The sequence below is a fragment of the Lissotriton helveticus genome, chromosome 8 (assembly GCF_964261635.1).
Source record: "Lissotriton helveticus chromosome 8, aLisHel1.1, whole genome shotgun sequence".
Lineage (NCBI taxonomy): Eukaryota > Metazoa > Chordata > Amphibia > Caudata > Salamandridae > Lissotriton > Lissotriton helveticus.
In genome coordinates, this window is record NC_136069.1 from 1,600,549,584 (window position 1) to 1,600,565,088 (window position 15,505).

Genomic DNA, 15,505 nt, shown 5'->3' on the forward strand with positions numbered 1-15,505 from the left:
AGAAATATTTATAACTAGTTGGCGTTCGGTTTCTTCTTGTTGTCTTTTTTTGGTTGAGTGACACTTCTTGTTTGTGGAGGTCCGGTCTTTTGTTTTGCTACTCCTGGATGGTCTAGTTCTCCGACCTGTTCTAAAAAATCAGTGTTAAGTGAACTAGTAGATGTACTTGGTGTTTGTTCATTTTTATCAGTTGGTCGTGGTGGGGGTCCCAGTTTCCTTTGACGATTTGTGGTATCACTGTCTGAGGAAGATGTTTCGGTGTTTTGAGTATAAGGACGGCTTCTCCTCTTCTGAGCATACACCTCCACCCAGGTGTAGACTTCACCTAGTTTATAGTCCAAAGTATCACGCCGAAATTTTCTTAATTTACGGTCATTGATGTCATTGGTGTGTTTGTCTAGTTGTTGTTTCATGTCTGTAATGAAAGTATCCAATTCTTCAACTGACATGTTCTTATTAAGCTCTTCTGTGGTTTCTAATATCTCCTTTTCCAGTTCAATAAGTATGTACGACAGTTCTTCTATAATAAGAAGGATCAAATCCAGACTGCATTTATTTAATATAGCGTACCAACGATCCTGGAACAATTTAGAATTCTTACATAGTGAAGGCTTGAGTGCAATTCGCAGGCCACGGGGGATGCGCTGTGTCTTGTGATATTTCACCAAGGTATTGGCATGTAGTTTTTGATTTATTCTGCGTTTCGACAAATATAAAAGTTGTTTTATGTTCTGTTCTTTACTCCTGGTCGTGGAAGATTGTAATATGTCGTCTTGTATCAGAGCGTATATTCTAGTTGCCTCCTCTTTTGCAAACGCAAAGGTATCTGCTCTGGCTTCTGTAGAGCGTGCAATATCCTCGTATTCCATGTTGAATAAATATGAAAACTTTATAATTGCGTGCAACAGGTCGTAGGGTGAGATCCAAGACTGTATAATACTCAATATGTAATAGGCCCGTGCACAGACCAAATTAGAGAAGAGTTCAAAAGAAAGTATTCAATTCTGTAGGTGCTCTTTAGGTATCGCCCACCACCCAGGGGCGAATGGTATAACAAGCAAAAAGAAGTGTGATCAATTAAAAATTGATGACATCCCTTAAGGCCCTCAAAACTGGTGTAATCCTCCTGGGTTATTCAGAAAATAAACATCGTTGCTTTTCAAGAATTTATTTTCAGTTTGTTGATAATGTTTACTTTTAATCCATTGTCAATAAAGTTTTTGTGGTGTCCCAAAAAATATATTCAATCCAACTCCACAAGTATATATTGTTACATCCAGCTCCAATGCATTTCGGGCAACCGCCCTTCATCGGGGAGCATCTAAAGCAAAACAACATAGGTTGTAACCATCAAGTACATAAATCGTAAAAGAGAAAAGAAAAATATATCTTAACCCAATGGTGAAAAAAGTCGAGAAATACGGAGTGATTTAATAAAGTTTATGTAATTACCGGGTGAGGGAAAGAGTGAAGAAAGGTGAAAAAAATTATGACTGTTTCAATTCGACGAAAAAGACTTCTACGTCGTGATGTAAATAGTTACTTATGTTAAGACAGGACAGTGCGCCATGACGTGAAGCTAAAGAAACAATAAAGATGGGGAACAGGAGTGACTTAACTAAAAAAGCTCAAAACGGTGCGTGCTAGCGCTTTAGGCGGGCGACAGTGACGGCACGTAAGGTTGCTGTGCACAAACAGTGCGGGTACTTACGGTGTGATACGGGGGTCAGAAGGCTAGTGTTAGAGTCGATCAGCGAAGTTCAGTGACTTGCGGTTATTCGACCGGTAATGTAACGCGGGCTTCATAGACAAAGCCGGAAAGTTTGTTAGTCATGTGACTGAAAAACGTGGGTAAGGGTTTGAACACTTGTGTGGGACTGGCTGGTAGGGATCGTGGTGAAACCTTTGCCTCTGCTGCCGTGGAAGCCCCTTGCTTGCTAGGCTGATTCCAGGGCAGAGTGGCGCTGGACCGGGGAATGAGTCTGGGGCTCCTGCGGAATTTAACATGCCAGTAATCTCCTGTGAGATGCAGCCAAAGCCATGGCTTACTCATGGTTAGCCAGGGCTCCAGGCACTGGTCAGGGCCACCTTCCCTATACAGGCCATGGTGGCGGTAAGCCGAGGAGGAGTGTGGGGTTCCTGAGGGCTTAACAGATCCTGTAATCCCACGTGAGAGGTGGGCAAAGCCATGGCTTTCCCATTGAAAGCCAGGGCTCCAGGCACCAGGCAGGGCCACCTTCCCTGCTGTGTTCTGAGCAGCTCCTGTAATTCCCCATGAGAGATGGCCAAAGCCATGGCTTTTACCCGGGGAGCCAGGGCTCCAGACACCGAACAGAGCCGCCTTATGTACCTAGCCTGGATGGCATTGGACCGGGGGGTAGTCTGGGGCTTCTGTGGGATGAACAACTCCTGTAATACCTTGTGAGAGATGGTGTAAGCCATGGCTTTGCCTGCAAAGTATGACAGGGCTGCCTTCTGTACCTGGGCCAGGATGGCTTTGGACCGGGGAGGAGTCTAGGGCTCCTGCCGGCTAAACAGTTCCCGTAATCCCTCGTGAGAGGTGGGCGAAGCCATGACTGTTGCCTGGGAAGTCAGGACTCCAAGCACCAGGCAGGTGGGCCTTCCCTACCCAGGCTAGGGTGGCGCCGGACTGGGAAGAGTCTAGGGCTCCTGCGGGCTAAACAGTTCCCGTAATCTCTCGTGAGAGGTGAGCGAAGCCATGACTGTTGCCTGGGAAGCCAGGGATCCAGACTTTGGGCAGCATCGCCTTACGTATCTGGGCCAGGATGGCATTGGACCGGGGAGGAGTCTGGGGTTCCTGTGGGTTAAACAGTTCCATAATCTCTTGTGAGAGGTGGGCAAAGCCATGACTTTTGCCTGGGAAGTCAGGGCTCAAGGCACCAGGCAGGCTGGCCTTCCCTACCCGAGCTAGGGAGACCTCGGACTGGGGAGAGTCGGGGGCTCCTGCAGGTTGATCAGCACTTGTAATCCACTGTGAGAGGCAGGAAAATCCATGGCTTCCTCCTGGGAAGCCAGGTCTCCAGGCTACCCGACAGAGCCATCTTCATTACAGGGGCCAGGATGGCATTGGACCGGGGAGGAGTCTGGGGGTCCTGAGGGCTGAACAACTCTGTCAATCCCACGTGAGAGGTGGCCTAATCCATGGCTTTCACCTGCAAAGCCAGGGATCCAGGCAACAGGCATGGCCACATTCCCTACCAGGGCCCAGGGGTGGTGGGGGGGCATCAGACCTGAGGTGGTGTCTGGGAATTCTGAAGTCTGAACAGCTCCCGTAGGCCCCCATGAGAACCGAGTGTAGTCAAGGATGTCGCCTGGGAAGCCAGGGCTCCAGGCACCGGGCAGGGCCTCCTTCCCTACCCGGGCTAGGTTGGCATCGGGCCAGGGAGGAGTCTGAAGCTCCTGTGGGCCGCACAGCTCACATAATCTCTCCATTGGAGGCTAGTCCCTGCAGGCCAGTGGTGTCTGCCAGCTGTTAGAACCTCAACCCTCCCCAGAGCGAGGTGGAGCTACACCCACAAGGGTTTGCCAGGTTTCAAGATGTTCCAGCCAATGGACCAGGAAGGGTGCGTCAATTTAGGGAACCACGTCACCATCCCAGCCTTCCTAATCTGAATTATGCCAGAGCCAACTTTTTTTAAGGTGAGATCATGTTGAAGTGGCTGTAATTCCACTTCCTTCCTCACTGATTCTATTCCAGAATCTTGTTTTTCTCCCAGGGGCATATGTATGAAAATCCCTGTTTGCGATTCTCAAATAGCGATTTTTTGAGAATCACTATTTGAGAATTGCAAAATGGGATGTATGTAAAAAAATCACAATTTTTTTGCGATTTCTAAGTATTCCTTAATTGCGATTAGCAAATTGCGAAATCGCAATTAAGGAATACTTTCCCATTCATTTCTAAGGGCCAGGAGGCCCATAGGAATGAATGGGAAGTCATTCTCAATTTGCGATTCACAATTTGAGAATCGCAAATTGAGAATAATTTGCCCTGATGCACCCCTGAAATGAACATGTGTGTGCATATGGCACATGTATGTGCACCACATGGCACCTTCACAAATGCCAAAAAGTGCTTTTGTGAAAGAAATCGCAAATTACCACCAACTTGAAGTTGGTGGCAATTTGCGATTTCTTAAGGAGAAATCGCAAAACTTGAGTGCGTGTTGCATAGTATTTAAGGAATCGCAATTTGATTCCTTAAATGCTTACGCAAAATTAAGGAATCACAAATTTTGCGATTCCTTAATTTTGCAATGCGATTTTCCTAACACATCCTGTTTTCCGATTTTTTTGTCGCAAACGCTGCTTTTTTGCGATTGGCAGCGTTTACGACTAAAAATTCCGTTCATACATATGCCCCCAGTCTTATGCTTCTAAAAAAGAATGTTCTGTCTTTTTCAAGGGAGCCAGAGAAGCTTTCTAGAAGCAACTGCATGCTTGCTTCTTTGTCGCAAAATTTAGCTCTTCTTTCACTTGCAATATGTGTTGACAAGGAAGCTAGATTCTTTAATGTACATTTAAAAAATCTCTGGTCAAATTCATGGGGCTAGTTGGTTTCATCTGGATTTTAGTCTATGGGAAAGTTGATGACACAAGTAAAAGGAGGAAACTGCATTTATTTAAGCAAGCGACCTACCATTGTTCCTAATGCTTCATTTTTTGTGTGTTAATGTTACCAATCAGGATTGGAGTTCTTTTTGTGTGAACAGTGCTATGCAAAACTCAACAGTCAAAGGGGTAGATGTATCAAAATTCCATTTTGCGATTTCTTAATAGCGATTTTTAAGGAATCGCTATTTAGAATTCGCAAAATGGAATGTATGTAAATAATCGCAATTTTTTAGCGATTTCTTAGTCTTCCTTATTTGCGAATTCGCACTTTGCGAATTCGCAAATAAGGAATAATTACCCATGCATTCTTATGGGCCAGGAGAATAATTTCAAGGGTGCAGGGGTGTCTCAAAGACACCCTGCTGCACCCCTGAAATTTACATGTGTGTGCATATGGCGCACATACATGCCCTATGGGCATGGATCTGCGTCACATGCCACCTTCACAAATTCCAAATAGGGCATTTTTAAATGAAATCGCAAATTACCACCAACTACAAGTATCGCAAAATTTGCAATTCCTTAAATGCTTAAGAAAAATAAGGAATCGCAAATTATTGCGATTCCTTATTTAGCGGTTTTTTAATACATTCCCAAAAATGCAAAAAAGCCTTTTGCGAATCGCAAAAGGCTTGATACATCTAGACCAAAATGTTTGGGCCAATAAAGAAAGAGCTGGTAGTTGAAGTACTCCGTCTTAGTTATCACCACCTAGACCTCTCTTTCATTTTCCTTGAGGCAACTCTGATTTTTGTACAGTTCCTCTAGTATACCTCTACAGTGTACCTTAGTGCTAAGACACCTGGGTACCTTACCTGTGTTCGTCAAGAGCAAAGCTGGAGAGGCGTAGTTGTTCTGCAGATCTAGATGGTACAGAACCCCACAGTACTCAAGGGGACAGTAGAGTGTTAGGTACACCCAGGTGGTAAAGGTACAGCTATCGCGAGACAAGAGGAGAAAGGCAAAATTAGCACAAATAAAGTGAGTTGTGTCAAAGACCACACACCATGCACAGAAATACCATACTTCAGGAGGAACTGAGTGAAGCTTTGGTTGTCAATAACTTGTAATACCAGGGGCCTCATAGATGAGAAATGACGCATCGCTGCGTGAAAGCAGCGATGCGTCACTTCTCAGTGCGCACTCCTTGCGACATGATTGATGCGTCATATTTACAGTATGACTCACCATGTCGCAAGGAGTTACAGATACGTCAGTATTTCTGATGTATCTGTAAGCGCAAAAGTCACGCATTGCTGGAGTGTGTCGCAAAAGTGACGCAACTACAGCAATGCGTCCTTACACATGGGGTAAGCCCCATGTGAAAGGGCTTGTAACAGTCTTACGCCTGCTGTGAGGCAGGCGCAAGATTTTGACGCAACAGCGTCCTAAAAGTGACGCAGTGAAATCTCATAGATTTCACTGCGTCACTATTACGAGGCTTTTTGCGGGGGAATGCCCCCTCTGCATACATTATACCTGATGCAGGTATAATGTAGCGCAGGGGTTTACAAAGTGACGCATCTGCTTAGATGCGTCACTTTGTAAATAGTGCGCAACAGGAGGCATGTTTTACGCCGCCGATGTGTCACAAAAAGTGACGCATCAGAAGCGCAAAACTGACGCAAGGCCTCATAAATGAGGCCCCAGGAATACAAGGGTCTCCCACATAAGAAGACAGTAAAACTGAGTCTAGAAGGCACCCAAATAGAACAAGCAATACTCTTTCAAAGATTTACCATTTTCCAAGCGCTTTTTAGGCTGCCACCTCTGATCACCCAAAAATAATGTAATTAACTTTGTATCTTGGTGCAAAGGCATAATATCGACTCTGTATACTAAAACATTCAAAGCCTTTGCTATATTTAATTTACTGAAATGATATTCATCTAAAATAGATGTTTTCTTGGTTGTCAATCCCTCTACTAACATTGCACCCTTATGTCTTAAGGATCACTTCTGGACAGAGCTAAATTGGGCCCACCGGCACTCTTTTTTGGGGACCGGGACTTCATTTTCCTCATCAGAGTTTTATCGAGAGCAAGACAGACAAAAACACACTCTGGTGGCACTACAGACTTATTTGTGGCGCCTTAGGCGAGGGAAACGCTGCCATTGGACCCATCTCCATTCCCACCCTGGGCTCCGCCAGCGTGACTCTGCCAGTTAAGAGGGAGACTGGCCTATCACCATTGTGCTGGCCTTCATGCCTTTCAGGAAAAGGCTAAAATTGTGACCCTACTGTGTCTGATACAGGGAACCTATCATGTGGTACTTATAGTAAACTCATACTTTGAGTGGGATGTTCAGTTCCCATCTTTACTGACAACACTAGTGATCTCGGTTGTATGGCATCACAACGCGGGCTTTTACCCCGCGTGCCATTACAATGCTGTTTTTACAACGCAAGTCGTTACAACGACTTGCGCTGTAAGCGCTGGATAGTGGAATAGTTTAATTTTCTATTCCAACTCCAGCCCACGTTACAGTAGGGAAGGTGTTGGAATAGACAATTAAACTATTCCCTATCCAACAGCGCCCTCCAGCGCAAGTCGTTGTAACGACTTGCGTTGTAAAAGCAGCGTTGTAATAGCAGCGCGGGGTAATGCCCGCGTTGTTATGGCTGTTTACCGTGATCTCTACCCGGATGGGGTCTTGAATCAAGCTCAAGGTATCTCCAACTGACCTGATCATACCCCACTTGATACTTTCATGTATTATAGACTGCAAGTTGCATGCAAGTACAAATTCCCCAAATTCCTCCAAGAACCTCTATCCTTTAAATCTTTGTCGCATCCACTGGCCTCCCAAATACGAAGAGCATGGTATTGCATCTTTATAATGCTGATGACACAGATAACCACATGATCTTCTAGAGACAAGTGATACTTAGATTTTCACGGCCCAGTCTTGGCAGGTGACTGCAAATTCTGTGGTCCTTTCACTGGGGAATTATCTCTCAACAACAGATGCAGAGGGATACATTTCAACAGAATTTAACACAGCACATTAAGCTTGATAAAAACATTTTAAAATAAAATGTAAAACAGAAATGAGGAGAAAGGAAGGATCTAGATGTAAAAGATACAAATCTGCAGAGGCGGTTTTCCTACATCTTGCATCTGCCCCTTATATATTAATACTGGTGTGAAGTTATTATAATGGTGTGAGGTTCATAATGATGAAAACAGTTGTATCACTGGGCCCTAAAAGAGCTCTAATAGGGTCAGTAAAAGCACTCCCGACTGACTTAAGTAAATTTGCAGCTCTTTCCCGACTGATTGCAAAAGAGAACTTGCCAGGTGTTGAGGTTGGGTTTGGAGATCATCAGTTATCTTAATGAGCTATCTTAGTTAATGAACACTTAGAAACCAACCTGTGGTAAAGTGATCCTCAAAGGTCCAGGCCTAAAGATGACTGATGGTCCCTACAGCAGATTAACAAAATCTTGGTCCTCATGTAGTAACACTTGATAACAATATATTCTAAAGGATAACAAAGTGTGCCCTCATTATTACAAGACTATGTGAATGACAAAGACTATTGCTGAATTATAATATATGTGCTACTAAAATTGTGTATGAATCATAGCAATATGAACAAATCAATATGATCCTATCTAGAGTGAGAAGAGCTATTACTGTACTGGCCCTTGCAATGTTTTGTCATTTATGGGAAATATAAATGAAAATCAAAGACTTTCTGTCAACAGTGTTGGATTTTCTACCAATGTTTAGCCACCAAAGTTGGCGCGCCCATGGTGGGTAAAGCCTCTTTGTGAGGAAACCTTTGCTCCCATGATAGACCAGCACTCATGTGGCAGACCTTTAGCTGGTGGCCAAGAGGCTTCTAATCTTGTTCAGTGGCTAGTTATCTGTTTACATTCAGCAATGAAGAACTTCCACACAAAGCTAGTTAGAGGCATGCATGACATACTGGACAGAGGTAGTGATGCTTTTTCGCTTGGCCTCAAGCACCTGGTTGTTGTACGGTCCAAACGTTCTCACGATTCCATAATTCTCTCCACTGCTGGCATAAAGGAATGTCAGCAGCTGACCCACTTCTGCAGGTAGAGAAGGAGAAAAGAGGCCAAGTTAATCCATGTGCCCTTATCACCTCTAGTTTGCTGAAATTTGGTTTTATTAGCTTTAAGACTCTATGCACTTTACCACTGCTAGCCAGTGCTAAAGTGTTTGTGCTCACTCCCCTAAAACCTGGGATAATTGCCTTACAGCTGGTACATTTAATGTACTTATAGTTCATCATATATGGTACCACAGGTAGCTAGGGCCTGTTAACTAAATGCTAGTAGTGGTCAGCACACCTCAATGTGCCATTCACTAAAAGTGGCCTAAACATTCCTTTTGAATACATTTTAGACATCTGTAGAGTAGGCCCTAAACAGTTCATATGGCAGGGTGCAGTGTATTAAAAAAGCAGAACATGTGTTTTTAAGTTTTACATGTCCTGGTAGTGAAAAACACCTAAATGCATTTTTCAATACTGTAAGATCTACCTCTACTAAAGGATAACATTGGGTTACTTTATTATTATGCCTGTTGGAGTGGTTGCATGCAAAAAGGTTAGTGTACTTGGGGCTGGAGTGGGAGGTTGCATTGGGGTTCAGGAAGGGTCCTGAGTTGGGGCAGAAGGTTGGGCTGTTTGGGAGGCTGGGGTGAGTGAGGAGGCTGCTATTCTGGCAAGCAATCTCTGCATGCCAGACATTGAAGTGTGAATGGCATCCAGAAATGTAACCATTTGTTGCATTTGGCAAATAAGGCCCTGGATGCCATTTATTATCGCAGACTGGTCTGCAGAGATGCTGTGTAAGAGGTCAATGGTCTCATCGCTCAGCGCAGCCAGGGTGACGAGGCAGGGTGTTAGGTCCCTGTGAAAAAAATATCTTACATGAATTTAATAAACCACAAGATAATAAATAAAAAATAAAACAAAATGAACAGGAAACAGAAAAGGCCAGCAAAACACATGACTTCACTGAAAAAGTGCTGAGGAATAATGTTCTGCTGCAGGGTAATGGCAAAGGATCATTGTCTGAGATGGAGCGTGCTTGATAGTGTGGTATGCAGGTGTAAACCATTAGCTAAAACACATCAGGTGTGTGATGCTAGCATACATCCAAAAGCCACAGGAATACTACAATGTTAAACATGTCGGAATCCCTCCTTCGGCATTCAGCCACTGGACAACACTAGCACAACTGTAAATAAAAAAAAAATTGAGTTTCCTCACCGCCACACTTTTCATGGCCGTGCAACCTCCATGAAAAGTGTGGCTGTGTGGAAAGGAAGGGGCCCCTGTAGGGCCTCTGTGCCATGGGGTGCATGCAGGGCGCATATGGTGTGCATGCACCCCCAGGTCCTGCAAGGCATGGCCTTAACAGTCCATGCCCTGCATGAATGGCCTTTGATGCTCCCATTGCGGTGCCTTTTTCAAGGGCATTGCAGTGGGACGGCCAAAGAACCGGCCGCCAGAGTAAAAATAAGTTATACTCTGGCGGGCGGTCTTTAATGGCTTTGGCGGTCTTAGATCAGAGCGGGAGCGTGGCGACCCGCTCCGAGACCACCAAAGTCATAATGGCCCTAATAGTGGATAAGGCTTTGGGGTGCTCCTCTTTCCCGGTGGAGAACATCGCAGGATGTGAAGCGTTAGGCTTTTCACTTAGTCTTTCTGCCTCTCAGACATGCACGGGGCTTCTTGTTTGTAGACCACCGGGGCCCATTGGTTCCTTTTTCGAAGATTTGCAGGCGGCCCTCTCTGTACCCTGCATGCGGTCAGCTCACTGTATGTTGTTGGGCGATCTAAACTTACATATGGATTCGATATTGGACGCTGACGCTTCCAAGCTGCGGGATATTACTGCACTGTTGGGCCTTGCCTCTTTTATTGATAGTCCTACCCACGTCAAAGGCCACACGTTAGATTTAATTTTTCCTACGGTGCCGTTAGAGGTGTCCTTACCGATCCCAGTTCTCTGGTCTGATCATTTTATAATAAATTTTGCCTTCCCATATGAGGTTAGGACCAGCCATAGAACCCAGAAGGATGTGTCTCATCAGTCCAGAGCGTTTCATCGAGTGACAGCAGATATGCTATCGGACGCCCTTCGCCAACACCCGTGCAAATATATAGGGAACCTTGAGGCAGATCTGATTTTGTTTCAGGAATGGCTGCAAGCAAGATTTGAGGAGCTAGCTCCAGGGAAGTTAACTAGAATAGCCCCCTGTCATGATTCCGCCCCTTGGTTTACCTCTACACTGCGGGTAATGCGCCAAGACTGCAAAAAAGGCGGAAAGACTCTGGCGTCGTAAATACGACTCTGTGGAGAAATTAAAATACCGTGATGCCATAAAACAGTACCACAAATACATCTCCGAAGCTAAAAAGGAATATTTGGAGCATAGAATAGACCGGGCGGACAACACGAGTAGGGAACTTTTCAGGATTGTTAAAGAGTTTGTTGATCCTGCCGCTGGTGCCCTCTCACACTCTCATACAGAAGAGTGGATAGGACAGCTGGCTGACTTTTTTGTCACAAAAATTAAAGCCATTCAGGATTCTTTCCTTCCAGTGGATTCTGCCACGGACGCGGACGTTTTAGGTCGTACACTGAGCCTGGAACTCTCCTTAGAGGCAGAGCCCAGACCCATACTATCGGTCTTTCCACCGATGTCCTGTGGAACGTCGATGGAGCTACTGTCTCGGCTCCAATCTGGCTCACCCCTGGATGCCTGTCCTGCAAGGTGTTTGGGCAGGGTGGCATCGGCAGTAAACAGCTTGCTGAACCCCCTGCTCAATCTGTCTTTGAGCTCGGGAGTGGTGCCCAGAGAATGGAAACACGCACTTATTCGGCCGCTGATCAAAAAACCTCTGTTAGATCCTTTGCTGCTGGCTAACTACAGACCGATCTCCCTCCTCCCTGCTCTGGCGAAGGTGGTTGAGAAGCATGTTCAGTATACACTTACCACCTTTATTGAGAATAACAACGTTCTCCATGACTCTCAATCGGGTTTCCGTGCTAATTATAGCACGGAGACAGCCCTTGTGGAAGTGACCGACGCCATCAGGGAGACGCTCGATCGAGGGGGAAAGGCGATGTTGGTCATGTTGGACTTGTCGGCGGCTTTCGACACCGTCCCTCACGAGGGTCTCCTTTTAAGACTCAGGGAAATCGGATTACGGGGGACGGTGTTGGATTGGTTTCAATCCTTTTTATCGGGCCGCAGACAGGTGATCTGGGCTCCACCGTTCTCCGCGGAAATGCCATCGCTAGAGGTTGGGGTTCCTCAAGGGTCCATCCTGAGCCCCACCATTTTTAACATCTATATGGCCCCTCTGGCGATGGTAGCGGAGGCTTATGGGGCCCGGGTCATCTCATACGCTGATGACACCCAGCTCTTGTTCACGTGCAGCAAAGGTGAGGTCTTTGACGGCGGCAGGATCAAAGACTGTCTGAGTGCAGTCTTTGCGTGGTTTCGGCAGCACAGCCTGAAATGCAACTCGGATAAGTCTGAGTTGCTTTTCTTTGGTTGTGCTCCCGATCCGAGCTGGAAGTCGTGGTGGCCCCAGGACATGTTCCCTCCCGAAAGGTCATCCTCCCAAGTGAAAAATCTGGGGGTGGTATTTGATGAAGATCTATCTTTCCGACCCCATATTGCAGGACTAGCAGGGAAATGCTTTGGCATTCTTAAAATGCTGAGGAAATTCCTTCCACTGTTTTCCCTGCAATATCGTAAGACTGTAGTCCAGGCGCTAGTCGGGTCACGGCTAGATTATGCAAACGCGCTTTTTGCAGGTCTGCCCAAGTATCTTCTGGCTAGACTGCAGATTGTCCAAAATTCGGCGGCTAGAGCCATTTTTGGCCTACCAAGGAGAGACAGTGCTTCTCTGCTTTTAAACAGGTTGCACTGGCTACCTATTTCTAAAAGAATTAGGTTTAAAATTCTCACGTTGGCGTTCAAAGCCCTTCACTCGGTTGGCCCGAACTACATCAAAAAGCGTATTGCTTTCTATGCGCCACGGAGGTTGCTGCGGTCAGCCGATTTGGCTAAAGTGGAGGTGCCCACTGTCAAACGAGTTCGGATGGGAGGACGGTCCTTCCAATATATGGCAGCGTGCCTTTGGAATGAACTCCCTCTCTCCCTCCGCAAAGCTAACAGCCTTCTAGCTTTTAGGAAAGAGCTGAAGACCATGCTCTTTTCCGTGTAATCAACGTGACGGTAGCGTCTCTGTCTCTGTGTTTTCTGGACTTCAGGCCCCCTTTGCCAAAGCGCCGGGACAACCCCTGGGGTAGCCGTGGGCTCTAAAAGTACAGCCTTAACATAACATAACATAACATAATAAGGCCCTTAGACATGATCCACGACATGAGTCCACTAGAGGTCAATACGAGCTTTCAAAGTTAGCCTGACATGTTTCCATTTTCTGACATTAACTTGTAGTTTTGCTGCATGGTTTCAAACAAGTTGAACTCTACTAAGGAGTTTTTGAACAGACCATATTTATGGGACAATAGTCAAACCGAGCCATAACTAGGGCTATGGGTATTTCTGTGCTTCATTTGGTTGACTTGTGAGAGAGATTGGACTTTTCTCTTTAGTGACAGATATAAAATTCTATTTTGACTACCTCGTTCAAGTTTGAAGGATAGGTCTCTGAGATAATACCCCTTTTTGTGCAAAGTATGGGGCCAAACAAAGGGGATAATTCTATTCTCTATGTAGATTGTCTAAGAAACAGTGCACATACAATATAGATTTGCAAAGGTTGCTTATAAGGTGTGAGAAAGGGAATTATTAGTCAGGGTGGATGGTAGTACACGACAAGTAATAATGTCACAATTCTTGGTTGGTGCAGTAAAGGTTAAAGTAATTTAAAGCCAAGATCAAACCCTGGTAGCTATGTTACAGAGCAGACAGGCTTAACTTAAAAAAATGTGTGAAGCATTTAGTAGTACCAAAACTGTTAAAAAGAGGAAACACAATAAAAATTCCACTCCAATTTATGAAAATAGAGAATACTTTCATTAACAAAATGACAAAAATCCAAAAGGCGGAACTGGAGATGCAAATTTTTGATGCTTTTGATAAAAATAGCACCAAAAAGCGCAAAGCACCAACCGCAAGCAACTGATCTCACTAGACCGGCACAATGTTAAGGTTTGAGACTGAACGTAATGGAAAGCGGATTGTATACGAGGACTAGGTTGGTCCCATTCAAAGAGTTACTTTCTGCTTTAAAATATTTTGAAGACGGTAGCGTGTTCAATGAGGCAAGGCTGCGGACAGGATCTGTAGACAGATCATGTTATGTTATGTTATGTTATATGATTACTTGTAGCGCGCACTGTTAGTCGAGACTGCCCTGGCGCGAGAGAGGATTACAGTGTCAGTTAAAAGGTAAAAATATGAGAGATTTGTCGTATGCCTGAGAGCATCAGGAAGATTGTTCCACAGCTGAGCAGCTCTGATCGTCAAAGATTGTCCCCCTAGACGAGCTCTCTTAAATCTAGGGAGGACCAGATGTCTCAGGGTGGCAGATCGCAGTTGGCGAGAAGGATGGTAAAAGGCAAATCTAACCCTTAGGTAGGCTGGACATGGGCCATGAAGGGCTTTGAAAGCCAGAGTCAGAATCTTAAAACGTACTCTAAGAGCAACAGGGAGCCAATGTAACTCTAAGAGCTGCTTGCGTACGCTGAGTCTCCTGGGAATGTTAAAAAGGAGCCTTACTGCCGCGTTCTGGACCACCTGCAATTTATGAAGCAAAAAGTCCGGTGCACCTATATAGAGGGCATTGGCGTAGTCCAGACGCGATAGAATAAGTGCTCCGGCTACTGTTTCTTTCGCCTCTTGGGGAAGAAGGGGAAAACACTTCTGGAGAGTGGTTAAAGTCCCAAAGCACGTTCCCGCCAGGCGCGTGATTTGTTCTCGGAAGCATAGGTCAGCTCCGAACCAGATCCCTAGGTTCTTGGCAGCCCCGCAGTCCCCGATGGGGCAAGGCAGTCCATTCGGCCAAATGGATTCCTTAAAGTCCATCGGAAAGTGTCCGTACAGCAATATCTCAGACTTGTCCTCATTACATTTAAGGCATGCCTGGGCAAGCCAGGCAAATACTGAGGACAAGCACCGTCGGACACCATCTGTACAGGGGTCGTTTTTGTCCCAAGTGAAAAGAAGTTGGGTGTCATCGGCGTAAGCCATAATTTTCGCACCCAAGCTCTCAGCCAAGCAGACAAGAGGGGTCAGATAGACATCAAAAAGCAGGGGACTCAAAGTCGACCCTTGGGGAACTCCTGTATCTACCCATCAATGACAGCTTGACGAAGTAGGTGGTCTCGATGATGCCGTCAATCAATAGGATTGAATTTTCCAAGTGGGAACGGTTTGGAGTGCGTGCCAGGAAGTCATCAACGTCTATTGGATGCTGCTTGGCATCGGCCTAGTGAAGATTTCTACCTTCCGAATAAGAATCTTTTCTGGAAGTTGGATTTTCTCAACAGGGCAAGACTGAAGATCAACATTGTTGTATGCTAATCGGCTTTGGGATACCTGAATCGGATTTGTTGCTGTAGAAAAGAATGTTGCAGGAGCTGCAGTGAAGTCAGGCCCACCAGCGATGCATCCTCGGTGGATTGGGTGGCAGGTTGGTCCGCGTCTTACATCAGTTCTCCAGCATAAATTCCGTAAAAAACGTTCTAAATCCCAGTTTTTAGGGTTAGGCTACCAGCCAAGGGTTTCAGGGACTTCAGGAACAGTACTCAGGGATCATGACTCACTCCAAAAGAATCCACCAGTTGGATGCAAGGCAGGTTCAGTTGAAACTGGTCAGCTGAGCCTCACAGGTATCAACAGCA

At 45.6% G+C, this 15,505-nt stretch overlaps 1 protein-coding gene across 1 annotated transcript in view; it reads right to left on the reverse strand.

Moving 5' to 3' along the window:
• Positions 1-15,505, reverse strand: part of LOC144772081 (protein sel-1 homolog 3-like) — a 397,544-nt gene that overhangs the window by 224,910 nt on the left and 157,129 nt on the right. Inside the window, exons 4-5 of the mRNA XM_078656264.1 lie at positions 8,572-8,698; positions 5,451-5,572 (exon numbers count right to left, since the gene is read on the reverse strand). Of these exons, the coding sequence (XP_078512390.1) occupies positions 5,451-5,572; positions 8,572-8,698 (249 nt within the window). The remainder of the gene's footprint in view (positions 1-5,450; positions 5,573-8,571; positions 8,699-15,505) is intronic.